Source organism: Pristis pectinata, chromosome 9, assembly GCF_009764475.1.
Source record: "Pristis pectinata isolate sPriPec2 chromosome 9, sPriPec2.1.pri, whole genome shotgun sequence".
In the NCBI taxonomy this organism is placed as follows: domain Eukaryota; kingdom Metazoa; phylum Chordata; class Chondrichthyes; order Rhinopristiformes; family Pristidae; genus Pristis; species Pristis pectinata.
Genome location: NC_067413.1, coordinates 67,979,654 through 68,006,095, shown reverse-complemented (window position 1 = coordinate 68,006,095; position 26,442 = coordinate 67,979,654). Strand labels below are relative to the sequence as shown.

General features: G+C 40.6%; 1 protein-coding gene across 1 annotated transcript in view; it reads left to right on the top strand.

The window, feature by feature from the left end:
- Window positions 1-23,963, top strand: part of LOC127574703 (GRB2-associated and regulator of MAPK protein 1-like) — a 78,161-nt gene extending 54,198 nt beyond the window's left edge. Inside the window, 4 exon segments of the mRNA XM_052023989.1 lie at window positions 11,638-12,459; window positions 12,462-12,803; window positions 17,527-17,684; window positions 20,793-23,963. Of these exon segments, the coding sequence (XP_051879949.1) occupies window positions 11,638-12,459; window positions 12,462-12,803; window positions 17,527-17,684; window positions 20,793-21,729 (2,259 nt within the window). The 3' untranslated portion in view covers window positions 21,730-23,963.
- The last annotated feature ends 2,479 nt before the right edge of the window (window positions 23,964-26,442 follow it).

The following is a 26,442-nucleotide window of genomic DNA, read 5'->3' as shown; positions in this document are numbered from 1 at the left end:
ATATTAATGTGCCAACCAATGACTGAGAATCTAGAACGTTAATGTTCTCATGATATTTTGCAAAATGCTGGAAGAATCTTAATCACTTGTGTCACTGGGGGAAAAATGAGTTAACACCTTGACACACCGAAGGTTGTCTGTGAATTGAACTAAAGGACTTAATAAAACTTTGATTTTAAAGATAGCAATTTCTGTATTTAGTGTTGTGAAGCATTAGCACTAGCAATTCATAATGAAAGTTGTGCTCTTTAGATGGAAAACGGAAGAACAGAGAGACAAGTAACATTTGTTATAATTAGAAATTAGTGCAAATGGTGAAACAGCAGCATAAAATGGATTTCTGAAGGGTTGCTTTTTTATATATAGAATGATCACAGGATAGAGGATTGTGTCTGGATGTTCTTTTAATCGATGAGAAAGTAATCTGCCCATCGACTATCAGCAAATGTGAGAGTACACAGAATTTGAGTTAATTGGTCGGTAACTTGGAAATAGGAATCAGAAAAATGGGCAAAGGGAAAGTTCTGGTGGGATGCAGCAAGGAATGATTTCCCAGAATTTCTGCTGAGTTCATAGACATTAACTAATTATTAATGAAGGAACAGAATTGGTTGGCAGTGACATGACTTGGTGTGGATTCAAGCATTATTTTAAAATGAAGTAAACTGAGTGGACAAAAGCAAGGCAAGTTTGCAGTTCAATTTAAGGCAATGTAAGAATCTGAAAAGCACAAGGCAGAATATTTTTTGGGAATATGAATTACAGAGGAGCAAATGGATGCATCTGTCCATATGCAGAACTAAGAGACCATTTACAGGTTCAAAAATAATCAAATTGACTATTGGAATATTGGCCTTGATAGCTTTTTATGTTGCATAGAGATTTTGTCAGATCCCATTTGGGATATAATATCTAAACAAATATTTGAATCACAGAGGCATTGAAACCTACAGACCAAGTGCAGGTAAATATGATTAGCGTGGATGGGTAATTGATGAACATGAAGAGTTAAGTTGAAAATGGGGTTTATAAATTTGTGTTATCTTGAGTTTAATATGGTAAAATGATTTGTGAGCATGGCTGGAGAAAACCCTTTCTCTATTTTGGGTATCCAGAACAAGGGAACATAAAATTTGACCTGTTTATTTGTGAAATTTTGAAGCACTTTTTCTAGACACACGGTAGTGGAAATCCAAAACTCTCAACCATAAAGCTGTGTGTATTAAGTCAGTTGAAACTTGTATTGGGAATTAGAGATTATAGTTTAAGGTAGACACGAGTCTGAATGTGCTGGGATCTGGACAAAAAGCAAACTGCTGGAGGAACTCAGCAGGTCAAGCAACATCTGTGGAGGCAAAGGGATGGTCGACGTTTTGGGTCAATACTCTGCATCAGGACAGAGTGTGGAGGGAAGATGGCCAGTGTAAAGAGATGAGAGGGAGGGGTGAGATAGGTGCTGGTAGGTGATAGGTAGAACCAGAGGAAGTAGGTAATGATGGGCAGATGGAGCTAGGTGGGGGGAGTGGAGAGAAAATGTAGAGACAGAGGCTTGAAGGATATTAAGTGGAAACAGATAATGGAGGGATGATAGGCAGATGGAACCTCCATAGTGGAGGGTATAAGAAGGGTTGACCAAGTGAGCAGAAATCCTGACCCTCCACAGGGGTGTTCCCATTCACCTGCCTGGCTGCAGTTCCAGCTTCCTGATGCTCCATGGCGGCCACCTCGTTCTCCGGCTCAACTCTGGTCTTGCCCGGCTCCCTGCTGCTCCGGCTCACTCTGGTCTTGCCCGGCTGCGGACCCCCCATACCCCTCCACCCTCCTCTCATTCTGTATCCCACTGCCATCCCCAACACCACCCTCTACCCTTCATCCTCCTCTCTCTCTCCACTCCCTCCACTCTGGTATTCCCCCTTATACCCCACTCCCATTACCCCCTGCTGACTCCACGCCTCACTCCAGCTCCAGCTCTTTACCATCCCTCTAACCTCCCCATTGCTGATGCTGAACAGTCTGTCCTCCGCAAAGGCCTTGTTTTTGTACCCCTGCACCCGCACTTCCACCAAGTTCCAGGCCCAACATGTTGTCAAGCTCTTCTTCCACTGTGCCTGTTTCTTTGGCAAGAAATCCTCACACCCCCACTGATGACCCCTTCTTGCATCTCCAAATCTCCCCTTCCTTTTCGATCTGGCCTTTCACTCACTCTCTCGCGCTCTCTACCTTTTCATTTTCAATTGCTGACGTGACAGTAACCACCTTGACTTCTCCACTCCCCACACCCACTCCAGACTTGTGTTCTCTGAACACATGGAACACATCGTCCAATCATTTTGCACCAGTCCTGACTTTGTCACCAAACCTGCAGACAAAGGTAGTGCTATTGTGGTCTGGCGGACTCGCCTCTACCTTTCAGAGGTCAGTCGGCAACTCTTGGACACCTCCTCATACCTCCCCCTAGACCATGACCCTACCAGTGAATACTTGGCCACTGTCTCTTGGACTGTTACAGATCTCATCACATCAGGAGATCCCCCCTGATACTGCCCCAAATCCACAATGTTTGCTTCTATCTCTTCCCCAAGATCCACAAACAGGACTGTCTTGATAGACCCATTGTTTCTGCCTGTTCTTGCTCCAGCAAGTTTATCTCTTCCAGTTGAAGGATCTTGACCCAAATGGTGCCTGACCATCTGAGTTCCTCAAGCAGCTTAGTTTTTATCTCTTCATACCTTGACTCTATCCTGTCTCCCCTGGTCTGGTCCTTTATCACCTACATCCAAGATGCCTCTCATGCCCTCCACCATTTTGACAATTTCCCATTCCCTGATCCCTATCACCTGATCTTCGCCATTAACATAGTCTTTATACACCATCATCTCCCATCAGGAAGGCCTTGGGGCCCTCCGCTTCTTTCTGGAACAAAGATCCAACCAGTTCTCCTCCACTAACACTCTCATCTGCCTGGCAGAACTTGTTCTTACCCTCAACAACTTCTCTTTTGATTCCTTGGGTGTAGCCATGAGCACTTGCAGGGCGCACTCTCCTCCCCAGCAGTCCTCCCCAGACTCTCCCCAACTCTTTCTCTGCTACATCAATGACTGCATTGGTGTTGGTTGCTGCCCTCAAATTCACTTGGACCATTTCTGACACTTCTCTCCCTTTTCTGGATCTCCTTGTCTCCAACTCAGGAGACAATCCAGCAATATCTACTATAAACCCTCTGACTCCCACAGCTACCTTGACTGCACATCTGCCCACCCTGTACCCTGTCACCTGTAATGACACAATCCCTCTCTCTGTTTCCCCATTGCCACCACATCTGTTAATGAGGTTTTCAATGCCAGGACTTCTGAAATGTCATTTTTCAGGAGATGTGGCTTCCTCTTTACCATAGTTGACGGAGCCCTCACTTCCTCACTTGCATTTCCTCCATCTTCTGGGTGTCTGCTTTCGCCACCCCACACCACCACCAACCCCCCCCACCCCCCCCCCCCCCCAACCCCCAGACAGAACAGGGATAGAGTGTCCTTGGTCCTTGCTTCTCTCCACATTAGCCTCTGCATACAGCACACCATCCTTCACCACTTCTGCCAGCTGCAACTGCACCCTACCACTAGTCACATCTTCCTTTCTCCACCCCCCCCCCCCCAACTTTCCGCAGGGACCACTCTCTCTGTGACTTCCTGGTCTGCTCATCCCTCTCCATCCATCCTCCCCATCCCCTGGCATTTTCCCCTGCATGTGTAGGAGGTGCTACACCTACACCTCCTCTCTCATCACCATCCAGGGAATTCCAGAGTTTCAGTCCAGGTAGTTGAAGGCATGGCCACAATGGTTGAATCATTGAAATTGAGAATACACACAATCGAATAAGCAGAAAGTTCATGGAAGGTGATAAACCTGGAGATGGTTAAAGGTGGCGAGAGATGAAGTCATAGAAAGATTTGAAAAAGTAAACATTTTAAAATTGAGTAACTGTTGTTCTTAAAAACGAGTATCCACTATTCATACAGCACCACAGCAAAAGTGGTAAAGTAGCATGAATGCTCAAACTAATGAGGTTAGTTACTGCATGAACTAATCATGCATATAAAAAAGCACTGCATGGTCTTTTTTTACTAAAAGAAAATCTGTTGTCTACACAAGGACCGGAAAAAAAATCTTTAGAAATTTCTGGTGAACTTATTTTTTGCTTCTGAATTTACTGCAATGCTTTTGATAAGACTTGTTGTGGTACATTGTTTAAAATGGCAAGCCTTTACCCAAATTCAAATCAATGCCACATGTCAAGCATCTCGGCTGCATTAAAACCTGTTACCTACAGGCATACTCTATATTAAGGGTAGCTGAATAGTGATCATTGCAGTGATCCTCACAGAATCAAACATGAAATATTCAAACGATGTACCAGATGCTAATCCTAGGGGTGCTACCATTTTCAAAATTGGAAGTGCAAATGGTGAAGCTAATTATTACAATTCTACATTAATCTTGAATTTGAGATGAATGCACAGTACTGTACAATGATTTCCTCACTCATCGAATACTTCAGAATTTAATTACCAATGGGAGCGGATTATCTGCCCCCATACAACTTTATTGTGTCCCATGCTCACCTGGTTTTTATTAAATACCTTAATATATAAGTAAAAGACAAACTGCTGGAGAACTCAGTGGGTTTGCAGCATCTGTGGAGGCAAAGGGATGGTTGATGTTTCAGGTCAAGACCGTGCATCAGGACTGAGAGCATAGCAGGAAGGTGGCCACTATAAAGAAGCGAGGGGGAGTGGTAAGATGAGCTGGTTGGTGATAGGTGGAACCAGGTGAAATGGGCAAGTAGAGCTGGGGAGGGGGTGGGGTGGGGTGGGCGGGGGTGGAAGGGGAGGAGGCAATTAGAGATGGAGGCTGGAGGTGATAGTGGAAGTGGTTAAGGAGGGATGTTATGGGCAGATGGGGGAGAGGATAGAAAGGGTCAGTCAAGGAAGAAGAAACCCAGGTGTGTGGGTGATAGAACCAGGTGAGGGAGCGCAACCAATCTAGGTAACTGGGGGAGCAGAATGGAAAAGGTGAACAAAGGGAGGGAGAACTCAGATGGACCAGTAGGAGTGGGAAAGGAGCATGTAGGTTACCTGAAATTGGAAAAATCAATGTTCATGCCATTGGGTTCTAGGCTACCCAAATGAAGCATGAGGTTTTGTTCTTCTGCTTTTCGTTTGGCTATCAGTCTCTCCTCCCATATGCTCATTAAATCCTAATACTTTGGGCAAGTTTTTCATCACTTGTCCTTGTACCTCATGTCAAATTCTGTTTGCGGATATTCCCATGAAATTTCCTTGGTCGTTTTCAGCATTAAAGTTGCCATATTAATGCATGTTACAGTTGTTACAACCTCCAAGGTTGTTCAATCTGTCATTCATGTGATGCCTTTTGAAGAGCTTTACTAATAGATCCCTATCCTTGCTTTTTTCTCAAATATATATTTTTAAATGCATTACTGAATTGGCTGATGGCATTGGACAGTGGTTTGCAGAATATCATGATGTCCTGTGTATTACTTCCCCTTACATCCCCACCATTGTTATTTTGCCAATTACATCCGTCTGCTTTCTTTGTTTGCAGACCCTGCTGTACCAAGTTTCTCCTTTACTCTCATCAAACATTTCCATTCAATCTCCCTTTACTTTTGTTGTGGTAAGGAGAGCTACCCAAGTTTTCTTTTATGCCAGAAAGCATTCCATTAATTTTTCTCAGTACCCTCTCCAAAGCCGTGCTGTTCTAAAAAGATGCAGTACCCAAAATGGTCACAATTCTCCAGCTGGGCTTATTTGGTATTTTATAAAAATGTACCATAAATTAATTCCTTTTGATACTCCTTGCTGCTTTTTTTATAAATCCAAGGATTCCATATGACTTTTGAACACCTTTCGGAATGTGTTCCATAGCCCTCAAAGTCTGTGTTCCATAGGTCTTTCTGTGTATTTAACCCCAATTTTTGTTCCTGCAGCTCCTTTAAAATTGGAGTACTTGGTTTAATGTCTCTCCATTCTTCCTGCAAAAACTCATCACTTCAGTCTTCTTTGCATGAAGTTTTATATGGCTTGTGTTTGTCCGCTTCCCAAGTCTGCTTGCATCCTCCTGAAATCCTTTACTATTGTGTTTGCTATTTACTACACTTTTAGGTTGCATATCACATGTAAACAAAGTCGTGGGCTCAATGTACCCTTTAGAAATCTGAACATAAAAATCTAAGCTGAAGTTTGATGGGAAGTTCTGAAGAAGGGTCTTTGACCCAAAGTGTTGACTGGTTTCTCTTTCCACAGATGCTCCTTGACCTGCTGAACTCTTCCAGCATTTCTGCTTTTGTTTCAGATTGCAGCATCTGCAGTTTTGTTTTCCATGATTTGGAGGTACCTTTTGAATGAGATTCTAGGCTGAGGCCCTGTTCGCTTTCTTGGGTGGTCATAAAAGATTCCAAGACATTATTTCAAAAAGGATGTTGCTTAGCCTGATACCCCTCAACCCATGTCACTGAAAAAACAATTATCTTGTCACTATCTTGTTATCTCATTGGTGTCAGTCAGAGTTTGCTGTGTGCAAATTTGGTGCAGTGTTTTCTACATTATAACAATGACCTACTTAGTAATAGGAGTAGGTGATTTAGCTCTTGAAGCTTGTTCTGCTGCTCATTGAGTTCTTGACAGATTTACTACCTATCTCCTGTTACTGAGGGCCATTCCCCTCATTAACAGGTATACCTCTTTGGATACGGATAGAAATGGATAACCTTTCAGAAAGTAGCAGCAGCGGCCAAGTCTGCTGCACCATGACTGGCTCTGAGCTTCAGCAGGGAAGATTGGAATCAGACAGAGCGATGATGGGAGGCTCAGTAGTTAGGGGTACAGACAGGAGATTCTGTGGCTAAAAACGTGAGTCCAGGATGGTGTGTATTGCCTCCTCGGTGTCAGGGTTCAAGGACTTCTCTGAGCGGCTGCAGAACATTCTCAAGGGAGAGGGTGAGCAGTCAGATGACACTGGTACCAATGTGCACAATGACATGGGTAGAAAAAGGGGTGAGGTCCAGCTGAGCAAGTATAGGGAGTTAGGAAAGAGGTTAAAAAGCAAGACTTCAAGGGCAGTGATCTCTGGATTACCCCCAGTGCAACATGTTAGTGAGGGCAGAGATAAATGGATAGGACAGATGAATTTGTGGCTGGTGTAGGGGGCAGGGATTCAGGCTCTTGGATCATTTGGATCTCTTCTGGGGCAGAGGTGACCTGTACTAGAGGGATGGATTGCACCTAAACTGAGGGGGACTAATATCCTGGGAGGGAGATTTGCTAGTGCTGCTTAGGAGGGTTAAACTAGATTGGCTGGAGGGTGGGTCACTGAGCAGGAATGAGGCAGTTGAGAAGTTTCAGGGAAATATAGCAATCAATGAGAGCAAGTTTAGTTGACAGGACAGCCAGGAGCACAGCAAAGAGAGGAAAAACCAGTGGTTTAAACTGCATTTATTTCAATGCAAGAGGCTTAACTGGTAAGAATTGGCTTGAATTGGCTTGGGACTGGAGCCTCATAGCCATAACAGAAACATGGCTGATGGAAGGGCAGAACTGGAGGCTCAATGTTCCAGGGTGCAGATGCTATAGGCATGATATAGGTACAGCTAACAGAGGATGGTCAGGAGTTGCCTTTTTGATGAGGGAGGACATAACAGCAATGCTTAGAGGAGATATTCTTGGGGGATTGTCCAGTGAGGCTAAATGGGTAGAACTTAGAAACAGGATGGGGATGATCACTTTGATGAGACTATTATAGGTCCCCCATTTGTCAGCAGGAATTAGAGGAGCAGATGTGTTGGGGGAATCACAGATGGCTGTAAGAATAATAACATAGTATTGGTGGGAGATTTTAACTTGCCTGATATTGACTGGGTCACCATAGTGCAGAGGAGTTGGACGGGGTGGAATTGTTAAATGTGTCCAAGAAAGCTTCCTTAATGTACATAGGGCCCTACTAGAGAGAGTGTAACACTGGACCTCCTCCTGGGGAATGAGGTAGGGCAAGTGACTGAAGTGTCAGTGGGGCAGCACTTTGTGACCAGTGAACACAATTCTATTAGTTTTAAATTAGTTATATAAGACTAGTCCACAAGTTGTCTTAAATTGGGGCAGGGCCAATTTTAGAGGCATTAAGCAGGAACTTGCAGAAGTTGATTGGGTGAGACTGTTTGCAGGTGAAGGGACATATGGCAAATGGGAGGCTTTTAAAAGTGTGATATCAAGTGTTCAGGGGCAGCATGTTTCTGTTCAGGTGAAGGGCAGGGTTGGCAAGTTTAGGGAACCTTGGTTGATGAGAAATGTTGAGGCTCTGGTCAGGAAAAAGGAGGCATACTTCAGGTTTACACATTTGGGATCAAGCGAGTCCCTTGACAAGTACAAGAAGTGTAGAATTAAGGGGCAAATCAGGAGGACAAAATTTGGCAGGCTAGGTTAAGAAAAATCCCAAGAGATTCTGCAGGTATATTAGGAGTAAAAGAGTGGTTAAGGGAGAGGTTAGGTCCCCCTAAAGACCAGCATGGCCGTCTATGTCTGGAGCCACAGGAAATGTTTGTTAAATATTTCTCATCAGTTTTGTCTCTCAAATCTGTTAGCTTTTTGAGGAGATAACCAAGAGGATTGAGGGCAGGGCGGTGGATGTTGTTTAGCAAGACCTTTGACGAGGTTCCACGTGGAAGGCTAGTCGGAAAGGTTAGATCACATGGGATCCAAGATGCGCTAGTTAAGTGGATACATAATTGGTTTGATGGTAGGAAGCAGGGGGTGACGGTGGACAGTTGTTTTTCGGACTGGAGGCCTGTGACTTGTGGTGTGCCACAGGCGTCGGTGTTGGGCTCATTGTTATTTGTTATTTATATAAACGATTTGGATGAGAATGTACAAGGTTTGCAGATGACACTAAAATAGGTGGTATCGTAGACAGTGAAGAAGGTTTTCAAAAATTATAAGGAGATTTTGATCAGCTAGGTAAGTGAGCCAAAGAATGGCAAATGGCTTTCAATTCAGCTAAGTGTGAGGTGTTGCATTTTGGGAAGTCAAACCAGGGTAGGACTTTCACAGTGAATGGTAGGGCACTGGGGAGTGTTGTAGAACAGAGTGACCTTGAAGTACAAGTCCATAGTTCCTTGAAAATGGCGTCATAAGTAGACAGGGTGGTGAAGAAGGCACTTCATTGGTTAGGGCATTGAGTATTGGGATGTTATGTTACAGTTGAACAAGATGTTGGTGAGGCTGCACCTGGAGTACTGTGTATAATTTTGATTACCCTGTTATAGGAAAGACTTCACTAAGCTGAAAAGAGTGCAAAGAAGATTTATGAGAATGTTGCCAGGACTCTAGGGTGGGAGTTATTGACAGGCTAGGATTTTATTCCTTGGAGCGTAGGAGACCTTTGAGAGGTGTATAAAATCATGAGAGGCATAGATAGGTTGAATGCGCAGTCTTTTCCAGGGAAAGGGAATCAAAAACCAGAGGGCATAGGTTTAAAGTGAGAGGGGGGAGATTTAAAAGGAATCTGAGGGCTGCTACTTCATGTGGAGGGTGATGCTTATGTGGAACGAGCTGCCAGAGGAAGTGATTGAGGCAGATACAATAACAACATTTAAAAGACATTTGGACAGGTACATAGATGGGAAAGGTTATAGGATATGGGCCAAATGTGGGCAAATGGGACTAGCTGAAATGGGCATATTGGTTGGCATGGGCGAGTTGGGCCAAAGGACCTATTTCTGTGCTCTATTGCTCTATGAATTTTTGACTCTAAGTCTGTGTTGTATTCCATAGTGCTTCCATCCTAAGATGCAGTGCCTAGAACTGCTCAGAATACTTCAGGAGCAACAAACAATCTGCTGGAGGAACTCAGCGGGTTGAGCAGCATCTTTGGGAGGGAAAGAAATTGTTCATGTTTTGGGTCAAAATCCTCCTGATGCAGTGTTTCAGGTACAGCCTAGCCAGGGCTATAGCATTTCCTCTACCTTGTATTTCTCTAGTAAAAGGCTGTCATATCCTTGATTTCTTTCTGGTACTGGAAAAAACATAATGATGAATGTACGTGATCTTTGGATCTTGATTTTTGCCATTTAGAAAGTAGTTTGTTCTTTGCCTGTGCCAGTTTTTGCTTTTGTTTTTGTATGCATTGTTCAATTTTGTTATCCTTTGTCTTTTCTGTGGTTGATGAATAGAGCCCTTTCCCTCTTTTCTATCATTCACCTACTCCCCAATCTGAGGGATATGAACTGGCCATCATCTGAACAGTATACTGGAAAATCCTGGGTGCTGAACTAGGTGCAGGTTCAGTGACTCCGTTAATTTCATTGTAGACAATTGTTTTTGAGGGATAGAGGGATGAGAGAATGACTATTTAGTAGTGGGCAAAAATGGCTTTGGATGGTTGGTTGAATGTACAGGTTGGTGGTGCTGAAGTTCACTGCACAGGTAATTATGTGATTTTGGGAGGAGGGGAGGGGCAAACGATGGGAGATAAACTGTGGGAAATGGAACTGATGCTTTTGAGATCCCTGTCAGCTATATTAAAGGGAAATACTGCAGGTATGTCTGAAATATGCATTTGGAATGTGGCATAGTCAAAACAGATGTGGCAGACTGGGGCAAAATTGGTAGCTGTAGGAGAAAAATGGCAGATGGGGAGTCACTGGGCTTGCTTCTGCCTTTCACATAACCTCTCCTGTTTTTCCTTACTTGACTTCACTATCTCTATGTTTGGGAATAGACACATGAGCACTTTCTCTTTTAAGCCACTGACTCCCACCACTAATTTGGCTGCCTTAGTTTACTCTACTATAAGTGCTTCTGCTTCCCTTGGCACCTCCTTTACTTGGGATGTAACATCATTCAGATCATGTGACTTTTCTGGCTCTCCAAGTTTTTAAATGCTTTTATTCTAATCTAACTTTATTACATTTTCTTTTACTGGGACATTAACAAGATTATCTTCAGAGAATACTGATGGAAAGTACTCGTGCTTAATGCCAATATATCATCATTTTAGCCCTGAGTTGGCCCATTTTTTATCACTTTAGAATTATTTTTTATAAAAGATTATGAGTTCTATATAATGCTAATCTGTTGGCACTTCTGTTTCCTTTCTCATTTCTATTCTGAATCATTTTTTTTTGTCATCCAGGGAGTTCTAGCTTTGGTTATTTTTTTTCCCCCTTTTGGACAGATACTTACTATGCTGCTTATACAAAATTAATGTTCTAAAGTTCTCAATCTTTGCTTTTTATTGCCAAAGCCAGATTCACCCACCTCTGACCTTGCCAAGCTCTGCGCTTCTTCAGTGACATTCTAGTGCAGAATATTGTTTGTCTCAGTACTTTTGTACTGAAGGTAAACTTATCATGGCTTGCAGAAATGTATGGTGAAAGTAGATATCAGTTATGGAATTTCAAATTGAGTGAAAATAAGACCCAATCAAGTTAAATGAAATGGGGTGTTAATTTTGTTCTTGTTCAGTGTATCAAAAAATGGTAAGTATAGTCTGGAATCATTAAACAAAAGGGAACGTTTATAAATGCTTTCACGTTCTATTGAGATTTAATTATTTGCCTCTCTTCCTCAGGTAGCCTCAGGGGAGTGCAATGAAGATACAGAAGTGTATAACATCACCTTAAGCACTGGGGATGAACTTACACTAATGGGACAAGCAGAAATCCTTTATGCCAAGACATCAAAAGAGAAGTCACGACTTAACACAATTTTTAAGAAAATTGGAAAACTAAATTCCATCAGCAAGTTTGGACGAGGAAAGATGCCTTGCCTTATCTGTATGAATCACCGAACCAATGAGAGCATTAGCCTTCCTTTCCAGTGTAAAGGTAAATTCAGTACCCGTAGTCCCTTAGAGATACAGATGCAAGAGGGTGAGCACACTATTCGCAATATTGTTGAAAAGACTAGGCTACCAGTAAACGTTACTGTTCCATCTGCTCCACCACGAAACCCCTATGATCTGCACCTCATTCGAGAAGGCCATCGCTATAAGTTTGTTAATATCCAAACTAAGACTGTGGTAGTGTGCTGTGTACTTCGGAACAACAAAATGATTCCTGTGCACTTTCCACTTCATTTAGTTGTGCCAAAATTTACCTTGGCTGAAGGTCTCCTCAAGGGAGAGATGTGGTACGAGAATATAGTTCAGCACTCATTCAGCATTTGTCAGGAGCAGTTTGACATTGAAGAATATTCACGAGCAGTTCGGGACGTGAAGACTGACTGGAATGGAGATTGTAAAAGCCCAAAGAAGACTAGATGTACTGGGCACAGTCACATGCCTAATTCCCTTAGTTATGCTCGTGAAGAACTGACACAGTCGTTCCATCGACTTTCAGTATGTGTTTATGGAAACAATTTGCACGGAAATAGTGAAGTTAATTTGCATGGTTTGCAAGAGATCCTAGCAATGAGTGGACTCTGTTTTCTCATGAAACCCTACTATCACAAGATTCTGGAGATAGTGGGAGTGACTATCTGCTGCCTGAAGTGACTGAAGAACCTGGAATCCAGTCACAGTCAGAACTTCCCTATGAAGAGCTCTGGTTAGATCAGGGCTCAGGGAAACGGTGTGGGCAAGATCCTTCCTCTTTTGGAGAGGGACTGAAATCCGGTAGTCAGAGGCATTCCATCCGCTCCAACTGTCCAATTTCTTCAGGCCCTTCTTCTCCGCGTCCTTTGTCTACACCTGATATTTCTCTACTTCCACCTCCAGTGCCTCCAAAGTCTGAAGCTGTAAGTCCTTGTTTGATGGCAGACTTGCCACATTCTGTTTATTCATAGTGATTAACCATTTTGTTTTGGAAAGTTGTAAAGGAGTGTATGCTTCCAAGACTTCAAAATAAGAAATAAGCTGTGACTCATTCTTTGAAAAATATGAATTTTCCTACAGCGCTTCTTGTACTAAATGATGAATAGTTTTGAGTATATTTTGTAAGTTTTAGCTTGTGTGCTATTTTTCTGTTCATAAATGGGAGCAAAGCAACCAGCCTTTGTAAATATTATAACGTGTACTTATTCTAATTATTTTTGGCTATTTTTTTTGAGAAGCTTTTTTAAAACAAACATTGTTTTACTTACAGCTATGAATCACAAATGATGACACTTCAACTATTGTATTTAGGTACATACCTTCAGCAACAGAGGGAAGATGGCATTGGTTTAAAAAAAAATCCAAATCTTTTGATTTTGAATTATATTAATTGCAGATTTCTTGATGCATCTTTAAAGAATTATGTGGGAAAAGTCTGTTGTCTCTGTTACCTAATAACCTGACTCATTGCTGTTATCTTGGTACATTACTGTTGCAGTAGAAAGAGAAGTGAATCATTTTGATGGACTGGCAAGCCACCTTTATAGCTACCAATTATTGCTATAAAATGTAAGAGTATATCTAGGCATCAACTAGCACACTGGTTTTGGACTTGACAAATGCATACAAAGTCCATGTACCTTTGCAAAGTCCTGCTATGTGAATATCTGGAGATTTGTAACTATTGGTATCGATTTATTATTGTCACTTGTACTGAGGTACAGTGAAAAACTAGTCTTGCCTACCGTTCTTACAGATTAATTCATTACACAGTGCATTGAGGTAGTTGGAGAGCTACCCCACAGACCAATAAATTGGAAGAGCTACCCCACAGACCAATAAACAATGGTCTGACTAGTCATACTCAATCAAAACTTTCAGCCAGCATCCCAGGCTCTAGGATCCATTAGTATGCTGTCTTCCACCAACAAGACAGACACATCAGAGACAGATGCACACAGATAAAGAGTTGGGAGCAAGTAGCCTTAGCGTGAAGGGGGATGGGGTGGAGGGGAAGGATGGGTGGAAGTTTTAATTGGCTCCAGTCACCATAAAATCTCATAATATCATGTTAATCACTAGGAAGGAAGCCACCTCTTCACTGCCACATGCCTGGCTGATGAATTGGTATTTTTCCACGTTGAATACAACTTAGAAGAAGCACCGAGGCCAGCAAAGATATTGAATATGCCTTGTGTGAGACTTCACTATCCAACCATGTCATTGGAACTTGGCTTTGCTCCACCACAACTAATTGAGCAAGCCAAGTGCCAATGACATAGTTGCCAGGCTAAACCTGGGGAAAGTAGTGACAGAATCAATTTAAAAGAAGGTCTTGCATGACCTTTTCTGTCTTTTTTTTGTAAATGCATTTGTCCATGATAGTAGAAGACCTTGTATCACACTGAGGATGCACTTTATAGTGTATGACACTACCGCAACCTGTAGCTGATTGGGATGGACTCAGAATACATTTGGCACTGGCAGCTGAAAACCAGGCAGGCAGTAGATGCTGTGGGTTCTCATCTTGAAAGAGTGTGGCATCAATCAACCCCAGTAAAATTGAAGTTGGAATGGGACCAAAAAAACTGTCCACTGGCTAGGAGGAAGATGGTTATAATAATTTGAGCAAATCTTCAGGGAAGAGTATTTAGATGCCTATTTGATTGGAAAGGGAAAAGTAGAAGCATAGGTTTTGCACCCCCTACATTGATTGGGAAGATGGCTTGAGAAAGGCACTTGGTATTAGTGGAGACCAAAGAGTAGACCAAATCATCCCTGGAAGCTTTTATTTCCCCTCTTGTAATTTTCGGATTTCATTCATTCTCTCCAGATACACTTTTTGTTATTCACTAGCTTTTACCACTCTTAGTCAGCACCACGACCACTTGTATTCTTTAATCTCTCCTGATCGTTATTATCATAAAGTTTCTCTTTTGTTCAGTCCAGCCCTTCACCTTTTTTCTGCACCTTTAAATATGTTTCATTTCTAATTTCTATGTGTTTTACTTATCAATATCTTTTCATGACCACTGTTTGTCTTCATTATTTCCTCTTAAATGAAATTTTTGCATCTTCAAAACTCTTCTAGGCTTTCATTTGTATTGCATCTGTACTGTGCTGTGGTATACGATGTGACAGGCGAGATTCATGTGGGACTTGTTCTTCATTGCGAGTTTTGTATCTTTCTCTAATTTGTATATGTAAAATAATAAGAATTCCCAAGCAATTCATCTTGGAAAAGTTTTTTTTTGTTCTGCATTGTTTCCATATTTAGTCCACGCGGTTAACACAGTGGAAGACAATTTCCTGGAGGGCAACAGCACAGATCTGTCCTGTGGAAACAGTTGGAATTTCATTTTAGGAAAGAGAAATCGGAAGTGGTTATTCAAAACTCTGCTTGATCACCACCTAGTGGTGTATTCAAAAGTGTGCTACAGACATCTTGAAGCACAAAGCAAAATGCTGTGGAAGCTAGAAATACAGATCATATATGTAAAATATTTTAAATTTTCAGCAGCTTAGACAGAATTCGTGGAGAAAAATATATATTGGTAACCCTATACCATCCAGCAAACTGCAGGCAGGACAGAGCATGTGACTGGTCCCACGGCAAACTACCCATTTTGTTAATTTACAAGAAGTAGACACTATTTGAAGAGTGGAGTTGCAGGTGGTTTTGCTCAAAAATGTTCCTTGGAGTACAGTTGCATGCATATAATATGCATAAACCAATCACAGTCACTTGCAGCAGCATGGTGATTAGCCTTGATTGAGCGAAATTATCCAATTACCTACATGGTGGCTGGAAATAATGTTGCTATGCAACCTTGCTACAAAGGGACTGAGTTAGCAAGTACAGTGTACCCACGCTTTATGGCAGTTCGAATAATGGTAATTTGCACTCACAGAATTTGCAAATCACTATCAAAAAATTTGAGATGTGGAATAATAATTCCTCTTACAGAATTTATGCAGAAAAATAACAAACACAATGTATATGGAGAACTGAACTAGTTTACCAAGGACAATGATCGCAGGTTGCTGGTTCACTGCGAGAGGCCACTTAAGGGATTTGCTTTGGAAATTGATAAGGCAATCTCTTCCATTGATACTTGTACAACTAAACCTTATCAAACAATGTAACACCCATTTCTTGTTACAGGTGACCCCTGCATTACAGGTGTGGGTGGGTTGTGTTCTTAGAAAATGGTCTGTATTGCAATCTTCTGTAATGCGTCATTTGCACATGCATCAAGAAATGCAAGTTAGGAAAAAAAAATGTTTTGTTTATTTGTTCTGTTCACCTAAATTTCATAGGAGGAAATTTTTGTTCAATATCCCAGAATTTTTAGTAGTGATTTGTGAATTCCGTATGGACAAATTTCCATTACCCAATCTGCCATGAAGCAGTAGTAACCTGTAATTAAAACAACAACTCTTTCCCTTCTGCATACAATACAATCAGAATTCCCTTGGCTATAGACCACTCACCCAGGGACATTACTGTTGAGACAAAAACTTCCCATAGAAATTCATCCCCATTTACAACATTGTTAAACTTCAACCCCACTGGACATCTAACGTGTAAGGAGGTATTAGCGCAGGTAACCAAAAGTTTGGACAGAGTTAGATTTTAAGAAGTGTTCCAGAGAAACTAGAGTTAAAAAAAAAAGCAGGGAAAATTAGGAATGGACAGCTGAAGGCGCAACCCCTAGTGATGAAGTGATTAATAATGAAATGCTAGAGCACAGGTATCTTAGATAAAGTTCTGGAGGAGGCTGCTGAGAAAGGAAGGGCAAGGCTTTAGAGGAATTTGTAAACAAAGATGAGAATTTCAGAATTGTGAGCACTATAGGTCAGTAATTACAGGGTAAGTGTGCTTTGATGGAGGCAAAGAAATAAATAGCAGTATTTTGGTTGACCTCAAGTTTATGGGAAATGGAATGAGGGACAGCTGGGCATGCATTAGTCATTTTGAGTAGTAGAAAGGAGTGGGGTATACTTCAGATGCCAGACTGAGGAAGGGACAGAATTAGGCAGTGTAACAGACGGAAATAAGCTGTCTCAATAATGCTCTAGAAGAAGGCTCAGATATGAAATTAAGACTGTGAATAGTCTAGTTCAGCCTGAGGGTACCTAGGCAGTGAAATGGAGTCAATGGCTCGAGAAGGGAGTGTGTAGAACCAAAGAGAATGGCTTTGGTCCTTCCAACACTTAAAAGATATTTCTGCTTATCCAATATTAAAAGTCAGACAAGTAGTCAGGCAATTTAGAGTGGATACTGGGAGAGGGTGTAAATTTAAGATAATTTGTAAAATGGAGTTGAGGAAAATTTCTTCACCAAAAAAGTGTGGAGAAAGGCTGATGGAGGCAGAATCAGAAATGCATACCACGTTGACTTGCATGAGCATTTTATTTAGGCTTGTGAGTTATGGGATACAACAAGAACTGGTAAGTGGGAATAAATTAGATTGCTTGTTTTTGGCCAGCATGAATATTACGGACAAAATGGAGTACTTCTATGTTATCAGTTTCTTAGTTCTGTGGAAGTCGTTCTGATTCTTCAATTTTATTGAATGCCTGTAAGCATTTTTGGTAGCTTTATTAGCATCCAGTTCATTATAGCATTGCTTTCATTGGCAGGTAAAAGAAGAGTGCAGACTTCTGAATGCCCCACCTGTCCCTCCACGGAACGCCAAGCCATCAACGTGTAGTCCATCAATTCCTCCTCGGCAAATTCGCCAACAGACACGCTCTCCCAGCCCTACATTATCTTATTATTCTTCTGGATTGCATAACATGTAAGAAATTTTTATCAGGTGCATTACGTAAGGTGGCAAATCTGACCTCAGCTTTGACCATAACAAATAGGATTAGAAAAATGTACTTTGCAATTATTGTGATTGTGGATCATGGTTATGTTGTTTGAAAGCTTTAAACTCTGCAAGGCAAAAAGAATTTCAGAATACATATCATAGTGTCATTTTGTGAGCACTTAGCATTTTCTGAGGACAATTTAAGAAATATAGACAATCTCCATAAAATACACTGCAAGTTCTTCAAACTTACTTTAATAAGAAGACAAAGTAAACCTTCCTTTTGATTAGAAAAATTATCCATTATACCAACTTGCACTGTGCCATGCTTGATGACCCTTTCAAAATACAAATGGAATTTTTGAAATTGTGATTGGAGTGTTAATCATTGCTTACTTCAAATGGACAGGAAACATTTTAATGTTTCCTGTCATTTCAATAAGAATCAATATATCTCTTGTATTTTTAAAATAGAGAGATTAATTTGTTTCCTTTAAACTTTGTGGCATCTCTACACATTATCTTTTGCTGAATGATTGACCTTTTTATCAGTTTAACAACCATCTTAATGCTGGGGATTTTTCCAAGAAAAAAATTGTAATTCTACATATTTTCCATCTCTTATGAACACCTTCTGTGACACGTTAGTTGAGAAGTTAATGTTTGGAGCATTAGGGTTATCCCAAGCCTATATTTATTGAGGGTCCACAATTTCCAAAATGCAGCCAATCGGTTGTTAATTTTACAAGACTGACACCAGTGTGGAATAAACCAGGCTGCAAATTATAATTAATACTTGCTTTTCAGTTTATGTATATGTGAGTGTACTAGTATTAGAAGGGCTTTGTTACAATTTTAGCACAAATAAAAGGTTTCTATGGAAACATCATCTAATTATGCGGCTATTACGTTTTTGCCGTATTTTTTTTTCAATTTAAATAACCTTCTGGGTTTTCCCCAACTCAAACCTCTTCTGAAAGCAAGTACCTCCTTCTGTGTCCCAGAGAGTGCAATCACTTGCCTAGGTATGTAGGCAGATATGTGCTCAGGCAAAAAAAGCCGCCTTCATTTTGTTTCAGCTTGCAGGTTCACCTCATTCCCGTGTATTATCCTTCCAAAGACGAAAAAGATAGAGAAATATACTATGACACAAGAAATTCTGCAGATGCTGGAATCTGTAGCAATACACAAATAGTGCTGGAGGAACTCAGCAGGTCAGGCAGTATCTATGGAGGGAAAGAAACAGTCGACGTTTCAGGCAGAGGCCCTTCATCAGGACTGGAAAGGAAGAGGGCAAAAGCCAGAATAACAAGGTGGGGGGAGGGGGAGGAACACACGCAGGCAGGTGATGGGTGAGTTCAGGTGAGAGGGGTAAGGTAGGTGGGTGGCGGGGGGGGGGAGGATGTAATAAGCTGAGAGGTGATAGGTAGAAAAGGCAAAAGGCTGAAGAAGAAGGAAGCCGGTAGGAGAGGACACTAGACCATGGAATAAAAGATGGAGGAGGGGAGGAGATGGGCAGGTCATCAAGGTGGGGGAAAGGGAGCCACAGGAATAAGGGAAGACTAAAGAGTGGGGCAGGGGAAGAAAAAGAAGGGGTGGGGTTACCGGAAGTTAGAGAAATCGATCTTTAGCCCATCAGGTTGGAGACTCCCAAGGTGGAATATGAGGTGTTGTTCCTCCAACCTGCATCTGGCGTCAATATGGCAGTACTATGTTACTTTACTGCTTAACAAATTTATTTAGCAGTTAAAACTTAAATGGGATGTTGCAGTTATGCTACATGTTATTAGTAGTTATTATTCATCAGTGTTTCTTTTCCCTGTTCATGAAATTTACATGACCTAACTATCTTTGGTAAGATTCTAACTTAAACCTTGCTGGCTGAGATTTACAAGGTCAGGCTGAGTTCAACAAGGTCAAGTAAATACAATAACTTCTAAGTACCTTTACTTTAGGTAATCCAATAGTCTGTGTCTCAATTACTCTGCATCTAAAACATTTTGGGCTTTTAACTTTGTGATTCTATTAATCTTTGCCCTTGCCTGATACTTTTAAATTGAAAAATTGGGATGGTTATACTTTTGCAGTTTCTGCTAATTTTCTCTGAGCTCATTGAAGTAGTCTTAGGAGCCTTTATCATAACTGAAATTTGTGACCTCCATTATTACCTTTGGCCTCAGATTTCTTTCTATATTCAAACCATTGACAGCATTCTGACTGTGGCTAATATTGTTGCTTAAATATATTTATCATTACCTGTTTCCTTGTGATCACTTACAAAATGAAAAATGCTATTATTATTTTCTCTAATCATGGGGTCTTCAAAGGGATTATGTATTCACACACCAAGTTCACTTTGCCACTGCACTTGGTCAATGAGTATATACTGTCAATTTTGGTTTTGTTCACAGAATACACTACTGTGCTATACACTTCTCAGCATAAAATTACTCTGTTAGCCTTTTCACTGCACTAATCCATCTTTTTTTTTCAGTTGTATTTTTGTCTGCGTTTTGTTGTTAAGTTTTGTATTACAAGAACTTTTTGATATACTCAACTGCTGTCTAAATAGATCTAAATTTCTTGCTCTTGCTGGCCTCTCCTGCTCTATTACTGGGGCCTTGTGTATCCCCATCACACCTCCAGTAGGCTGCTGCATCCCTAATGTGTGTTAGCTATTTAGACTAGGCTAGACAATTTTAACTTTTTAATTTAGGTAAAACAGGCCCCATGTTAACTGAATTATTAGTTATTTGTTTTTCTAACTTGTTTAAAACATGGCACGTGTGTTTTTGGTTAATGATGTCCTCTGGATTTCTGATTTTAAACCACAAGTTTTCTATTGCAATGAATTATTGAAGAGTTGAAGAACTAAACCTAATTATCTGCCATTTGAACTGGTAAGATTGCCTAATTTTGCTTTTGAAACCCAATATTTACATTTTGCACTGATTACCTTGCAGAATTGGTTGCTGTTGATTTGAAATCAATTCCAACCTAGTTAGATTCAACAGAAGAGAAACAGGTTCAACTATAATGAGAATAATATTGGATTTTCAAGTGTCTAAAATTATTTGCTTTTAATGTTTACAGTGGTGCCACGGAGAAGGATGCACCTCCATCCAATGAGAAGCATTCCCCAGCTTCCTGTTACCCTTGCAACTGGATCAACTCTAATTCTATGCACAGTGGAACTAAATCCCCACTTAGAAGCCCCATATTAGATTCGCGTTCAAATCGTTCATCATGGCCAAACCAATATTATGGGGATATCGATGACCAAGATACTGGTAATTTTGGATCTCAACACAGAAGTTATTACAGCTATCCTCGTCACAAAATGTCAAGTACTCCCAAGAGTTCAGAACCCATACAGTTTCAGTATGAGAGCATTGACTGTGCTGGGAGATGTGAGGGGCTTCCAATTAATACCCTCCCTGAGCAGCAGCAATTGAAGGATGAAGGACTCCACATTATTCCTACTGAATGCCCAAGATCCACCACTTATTTCTCAGAGGACAATGGAGAAAATTCTTTAGTAGATAACAAACAACAAAGTCAACCATGCCCCACCTCATCACCTTGTGCACTAAAATTTAATGATAAGGAATTTGTTGATCTAGAAGCTTTGTTTCTGCCTTCACTTATAGATGGGGCTGAGGATGAGCCTCAGGTTTGTTCAACAGATCTACCTGATAATTTTGCTAACAAAAATACCCAAGACATATTTTCTACTCCTCCTTTATTTTCTTCTCCTCTGCACCTGCAATTAGTACCACGTTCATGTGGTGATGGGTCACCTTGGCAGCCACCAACTGATCTTTGTGGACTTTCTATAGAAGAGGTGTCAAAGTGCCTACAGTTTATAGGTCTACCTGAGGAGGTTGTGTCACTATTTGTGGTGGAAAAAATCGATGGAAATTTACTTGTACAGCTTACTGAAGAGATCCTGTTTGAAGATTTTAAGTTAAGCAAACTTCAAATTAAGAAACTCTTGCAGTTCATCAGTGGCTGGAGACCTAAGATGTAGTACAATGACTCAAATAACATGGGTGCAAAGTATCTGACCTCAGCAACTATTGTTTTGCACTAAATAACCATGATTATGTACTGTATGAAATCAGAGTGAATAGTATGCTTACTAACTTCTTTGTATCTTGATAGAAATGGCACCCTACAGAGAGGTTCTCTTGATGAACATGTTCCTTATACATCACTGAGCTATCATCAACTGCTTGAATTTTTAAAAGAACAAAAAAGAGTTGTTCTTCAAAATGCTGTAATTGCAGTAAGGATGCAATGATTTGCAGAACAAGACAATTCTGTGCATTTTTGATCAGGTCCACTCAATTTGTCTCAGATTGTTGCCATACAGACTTCTGATTTAACTCTACTGTTGTGGGCCAATGCTGCTGCTTAGCCACTCTGTTCACATTATATTCTTTTGATGATTAATGTATAAATTGATGGTGACACTAGTTTTTACTACTGGACATGGGTTTCTTTGGGAGATGTACAAATGCAGATTAATTGGAATATTTAGACTTTTTTGTGTTGATGATGGAATGAGTAAACTGAACAAATTGACATTACATTAGATAGAACCAGTTAATGTAATAAACCCATTTGGATCATCTTTAAATGTTCTAAAGTTATGAGGTTTATTGCTTCCATCCGAATTTCTCCATTCTCTGTTCTAGCTTTTTTTTCTATTTCATACCTAATTTGTGTAGATAAACAGACTTGCTAAAAAGCTTGGTCATGAGGGTCTTTTTGACCAATCACCTACCTTGAAATGTAGCTTGCACATGAACTGATTCTCTATTCAATTTTACTATTTCCTAATTACTTTGGATTTGCAGTTTTAAACTGCATCATTTAAGTGGGCTGTGAGCTACACAACATTGATGGATTCTTGCTTTACAAGGTGCAGGTCAAGACCCAGTAGTTGTCATGCTGATTTTCATGAAGAAATTCTAGCTGCTTCCCCCCATTTCCCAACCTGATTGTTTTAAGTGTTCTTTTCTAAGCTATTTTTAAAATAATGCAATAGAACAATAACTGACAAAAGTGCCTTTCAATACCTCAGGGCATCCCAAAACACTATAGTCAGTTAACTAGTTTTGAAATATATTGTATTGGAGGAAATGTAACAACTATTTATGCACAGCAGGATTCTAGAAACTGCAGTGAAATAACATAGGTAATCTGTTTTTATGATGTTGGTTGAGGGGTAACTGCAATGACACTATTGAAACTCTTGCATACTTGGTCTAATTAGTGTCACAGGATACTTTATATCCAGCTGAGGGGGCAAAGGGGCCATTTCATCTCATCCAAAAAATGGCACCTCAGAACAGACTACTCCTTTTCTACTGTCCTGGCACTTCAGGTTAGATTTTTGTGCTGAAGTCTCTGGAGCGAGACTAGAATCCATGATCTTCCAATAAGAAATGAAAGTGGTACCAGATTAACACAATTATGCTTCAGACAACATGGGTACTCAAAGAGCTGAATTGCATCCATTTGTGACCAATGGCTGAAAATGTGTGGTAAGACTCCTTAAGTAGTTCTCCATAAGTCGGACCTTTCATCTAGGTCTTGCACTTCTGTCTACATAAGAGTAACTGCCCTTCAAAATAATTTGTGTTGTATATTTTTGAGAGATGTAGTAAGGCACTATAGAAATACAGATATCTGTAAAATTATATGTATTCATGTCAAGATGACATTTTCTGTTGTTGGTTATAACTGAGCTTAAAGCTTTTGAGATAAAAAAATCATAGTAAATATCTCATCTGTCACTCATTCTCTGTCAATTCGCTTCAGTGTTTACAAATGTGTATAACAACATTGGGTTCAGGTATTCAGTTAAAAAGACATTTTTTTTTAAAAAAAGCTGGGTAAATTTTTATCCTCTCCACTTTGCCAAACACTTAACCCAGAAGGGGGGTGGGGGTGTGGTGCAGACAAGCATAGCACTGTCTTTTGAAGGGTACTTAGGACATTAAATATGGCGTTGCTGGTGACACATTTATCCTACCAACAAGAAAACATTACTGAGTAAAATCAATTAGTCTTTTTGAAAATTCATCAATGAAGTCAGTTAGCCAATCACATACCAATAATTAAATCATAGTAATATTGATGTAAATATTGACTCTACAAACAATTTAAAATGTAAATGGTTGTAAACACTATCATTCAGTGCTTTGAATAAAAAAATAATAAGCAGATTTACTTAATAAATGACAGGTTCCATGATGCAGAAAAAAAGGATGCCATGTGATTTTTCTTTATTTTGGGAATTGTCTTTTTATCACTGATTTAATTTTTACATTACTGGATCCATTCAATGAACAAAATTCATGAATAATGATTACTATGAATGTATTATTTATTATTAATGCATTAGAAAATTTACATTAAGGGCAAAATTTTCATCAGCGGTATGCCAAAATGAATTTGTACCTGCATTGAATGATGTTTTTTCCTCCTCCTTTATACTCCTCCCCCTCCCCCCACCCACATTGCAGGAACTTCTGAAATCTGCTGATAGAAATCTTTGATATCAAAGCCCTGTACAAGAGTACCTCTTGCTGCATAATGTGGGGCATCCAAAAAGGAGAAAAAAAATCAGTTTGCAAATGTGACCAGAGAGGTCAAATACTTAAACCACCCTGAATGAGAAATTCTGTTGAATACTGCAGTATTTTAAGTGCCCTCCACTATAGGAATTGTATTGGAATACTAATCGCTGACCACAATTGAGTACTTATTGTTTTAAGTAACTGCAAACTTGCTTCTGGTTCCTCTGTACATACCATGCATTATTGCACAGAGAATGCAGACATGTGCAGTAGAACTAACAGACACCTGAATTCCACTTTTGGGAAATTGTATTGTTTATTCAGGAATTATGGATGGTATAGGCCACTCAAGCAAAACCATACATTCACAGCAACTGAAAGGCCTGTTTTAACAAAATAGAGTCCAGCATTGGGAATTGACTGCTGATGCCCTTTAAAGAAATTGCTTCTTGTTGCAATAGTTCCTCAGGAGTGCATCGCCACGTATTATGACCTCAATCACCTCATCAGCACATCTCAACATTCCTGACCTCAATGACCAATATTGTTTTTCTGCTCTTCTCCCCAATCTGATGCTCTGACTTTACGCTCCCACCTTTCCTTGACCTCTCTTCACCATGACTGCTCCATAACCAACTCAACATCTTGCAGTGGAGGAAGGGGCTTTGTGCACATTAAATGTGAAAGGCCTATTCTATTGCACAATATTGGACTACTACATACCATCTGTTTAACAGACCTTGCTCAGAATCGCCAGATCTTTGAATATTTCTTGATACTAAGAAACGTTTAATGATCTGTTAAAACATAAAGCAAAAAAAAATCAAGTTGAAGACAAAAATGTTTAAAAACAAAAAGCTGAAAAATTTAAAACTTTTTAAAAGTTAAATCTAAATTAACAGCATCAGATACTTGAAATTAATGTATTTGGAGAGATGTTGGGCAAATCTTTGGCTACCCTGTGTTGGATTTCAGTCCACTAGGCTATGCTTTTCCATCCATTGTGGTCCAAGGGACAATCTTGTAGGGGAAGCCTGTGGTACAGCAGCGCAGAGTGTCTCCCATTGCAAGTGACCAGCTGCAGTAACATAAATACAATTGACATAAATGAGACTTCAGCTTGATGGCTGTCAAACTTTCAATTCAAATATTCGTTCATAATCACTTAGTCAAAAAATTCATAAAGTTTTAAAAAAGTATTTTAAAACAAAAGAGTAGATGCAATTTTCACATGGCCATACATCATAGAAACAGGCCCCTCAGCGCAGCAAGTCCATGCTGACCATCATCCATTCATTTATACTCATCCTACATTAATCCCAATGCTTATTCTCTCCACGCTCTCATCAACCACCAACAAACCCCCCCTCCCCACCAGATTCCACTACTCACTAACACATTGGGGGCAATTTAGTGTCAAGTTGACCTACTAACCTGCATGTCTTTAAGATGTGGGAGGAAACCCATGTGGTCACAGGGCAAATGTGCAAACTCCACACTGGTGCCCCACAAGGCTGTGTCCTCAGCCCTCTACTCCCTATACACTCATGACTGTGTGGCCAGATTCTGCTCTAACTCCATCTACAAGCTTGCAGATGATACCACTGTTGTCGACCATATCTCAAACAGCGATGAGTCTGAGTACAGGAAGGAGATAGACAGCTTAGTGGAATGGTGTCATGACAACAACCTTTCCCTCAATGTCAACAAAACAAAAGAGCTGGTCATTGACTTCAGGAAAGGGGGCGGTGTACATGCACCCATCTACATCAATGGTGCTGAGGTCAAGAGGGTTGAGAGCTTCAAGTCCCTGGGAGTGAACATCACCAACAGCCTGTCCTGGTCAAATCACATAGATGCCACGGCCGAGAAAGCTCACCAGCGCCTCTACTTCCTCAGGAGGCTAAAGAAATTTGGTTTGTCCCCTTTGACTCTCACCAACTTTTACCGATGCACCATAGAAAGCATCCTATCTGGATGTATGATGGCTTGGTACGGCAACTGCTCCACCCAGGACCGCAAGAAGCTGCAGAGAGTAGCAGGACCGCAAGAAGCTGCAGAGAGTTGTGGACACAGCCCAGCGCATCACGGACACCAGCCTCCCCTCCTTGGACTCTGTCATTACCTCTCGTTGTCTTGGTGTAGCAGCCAGC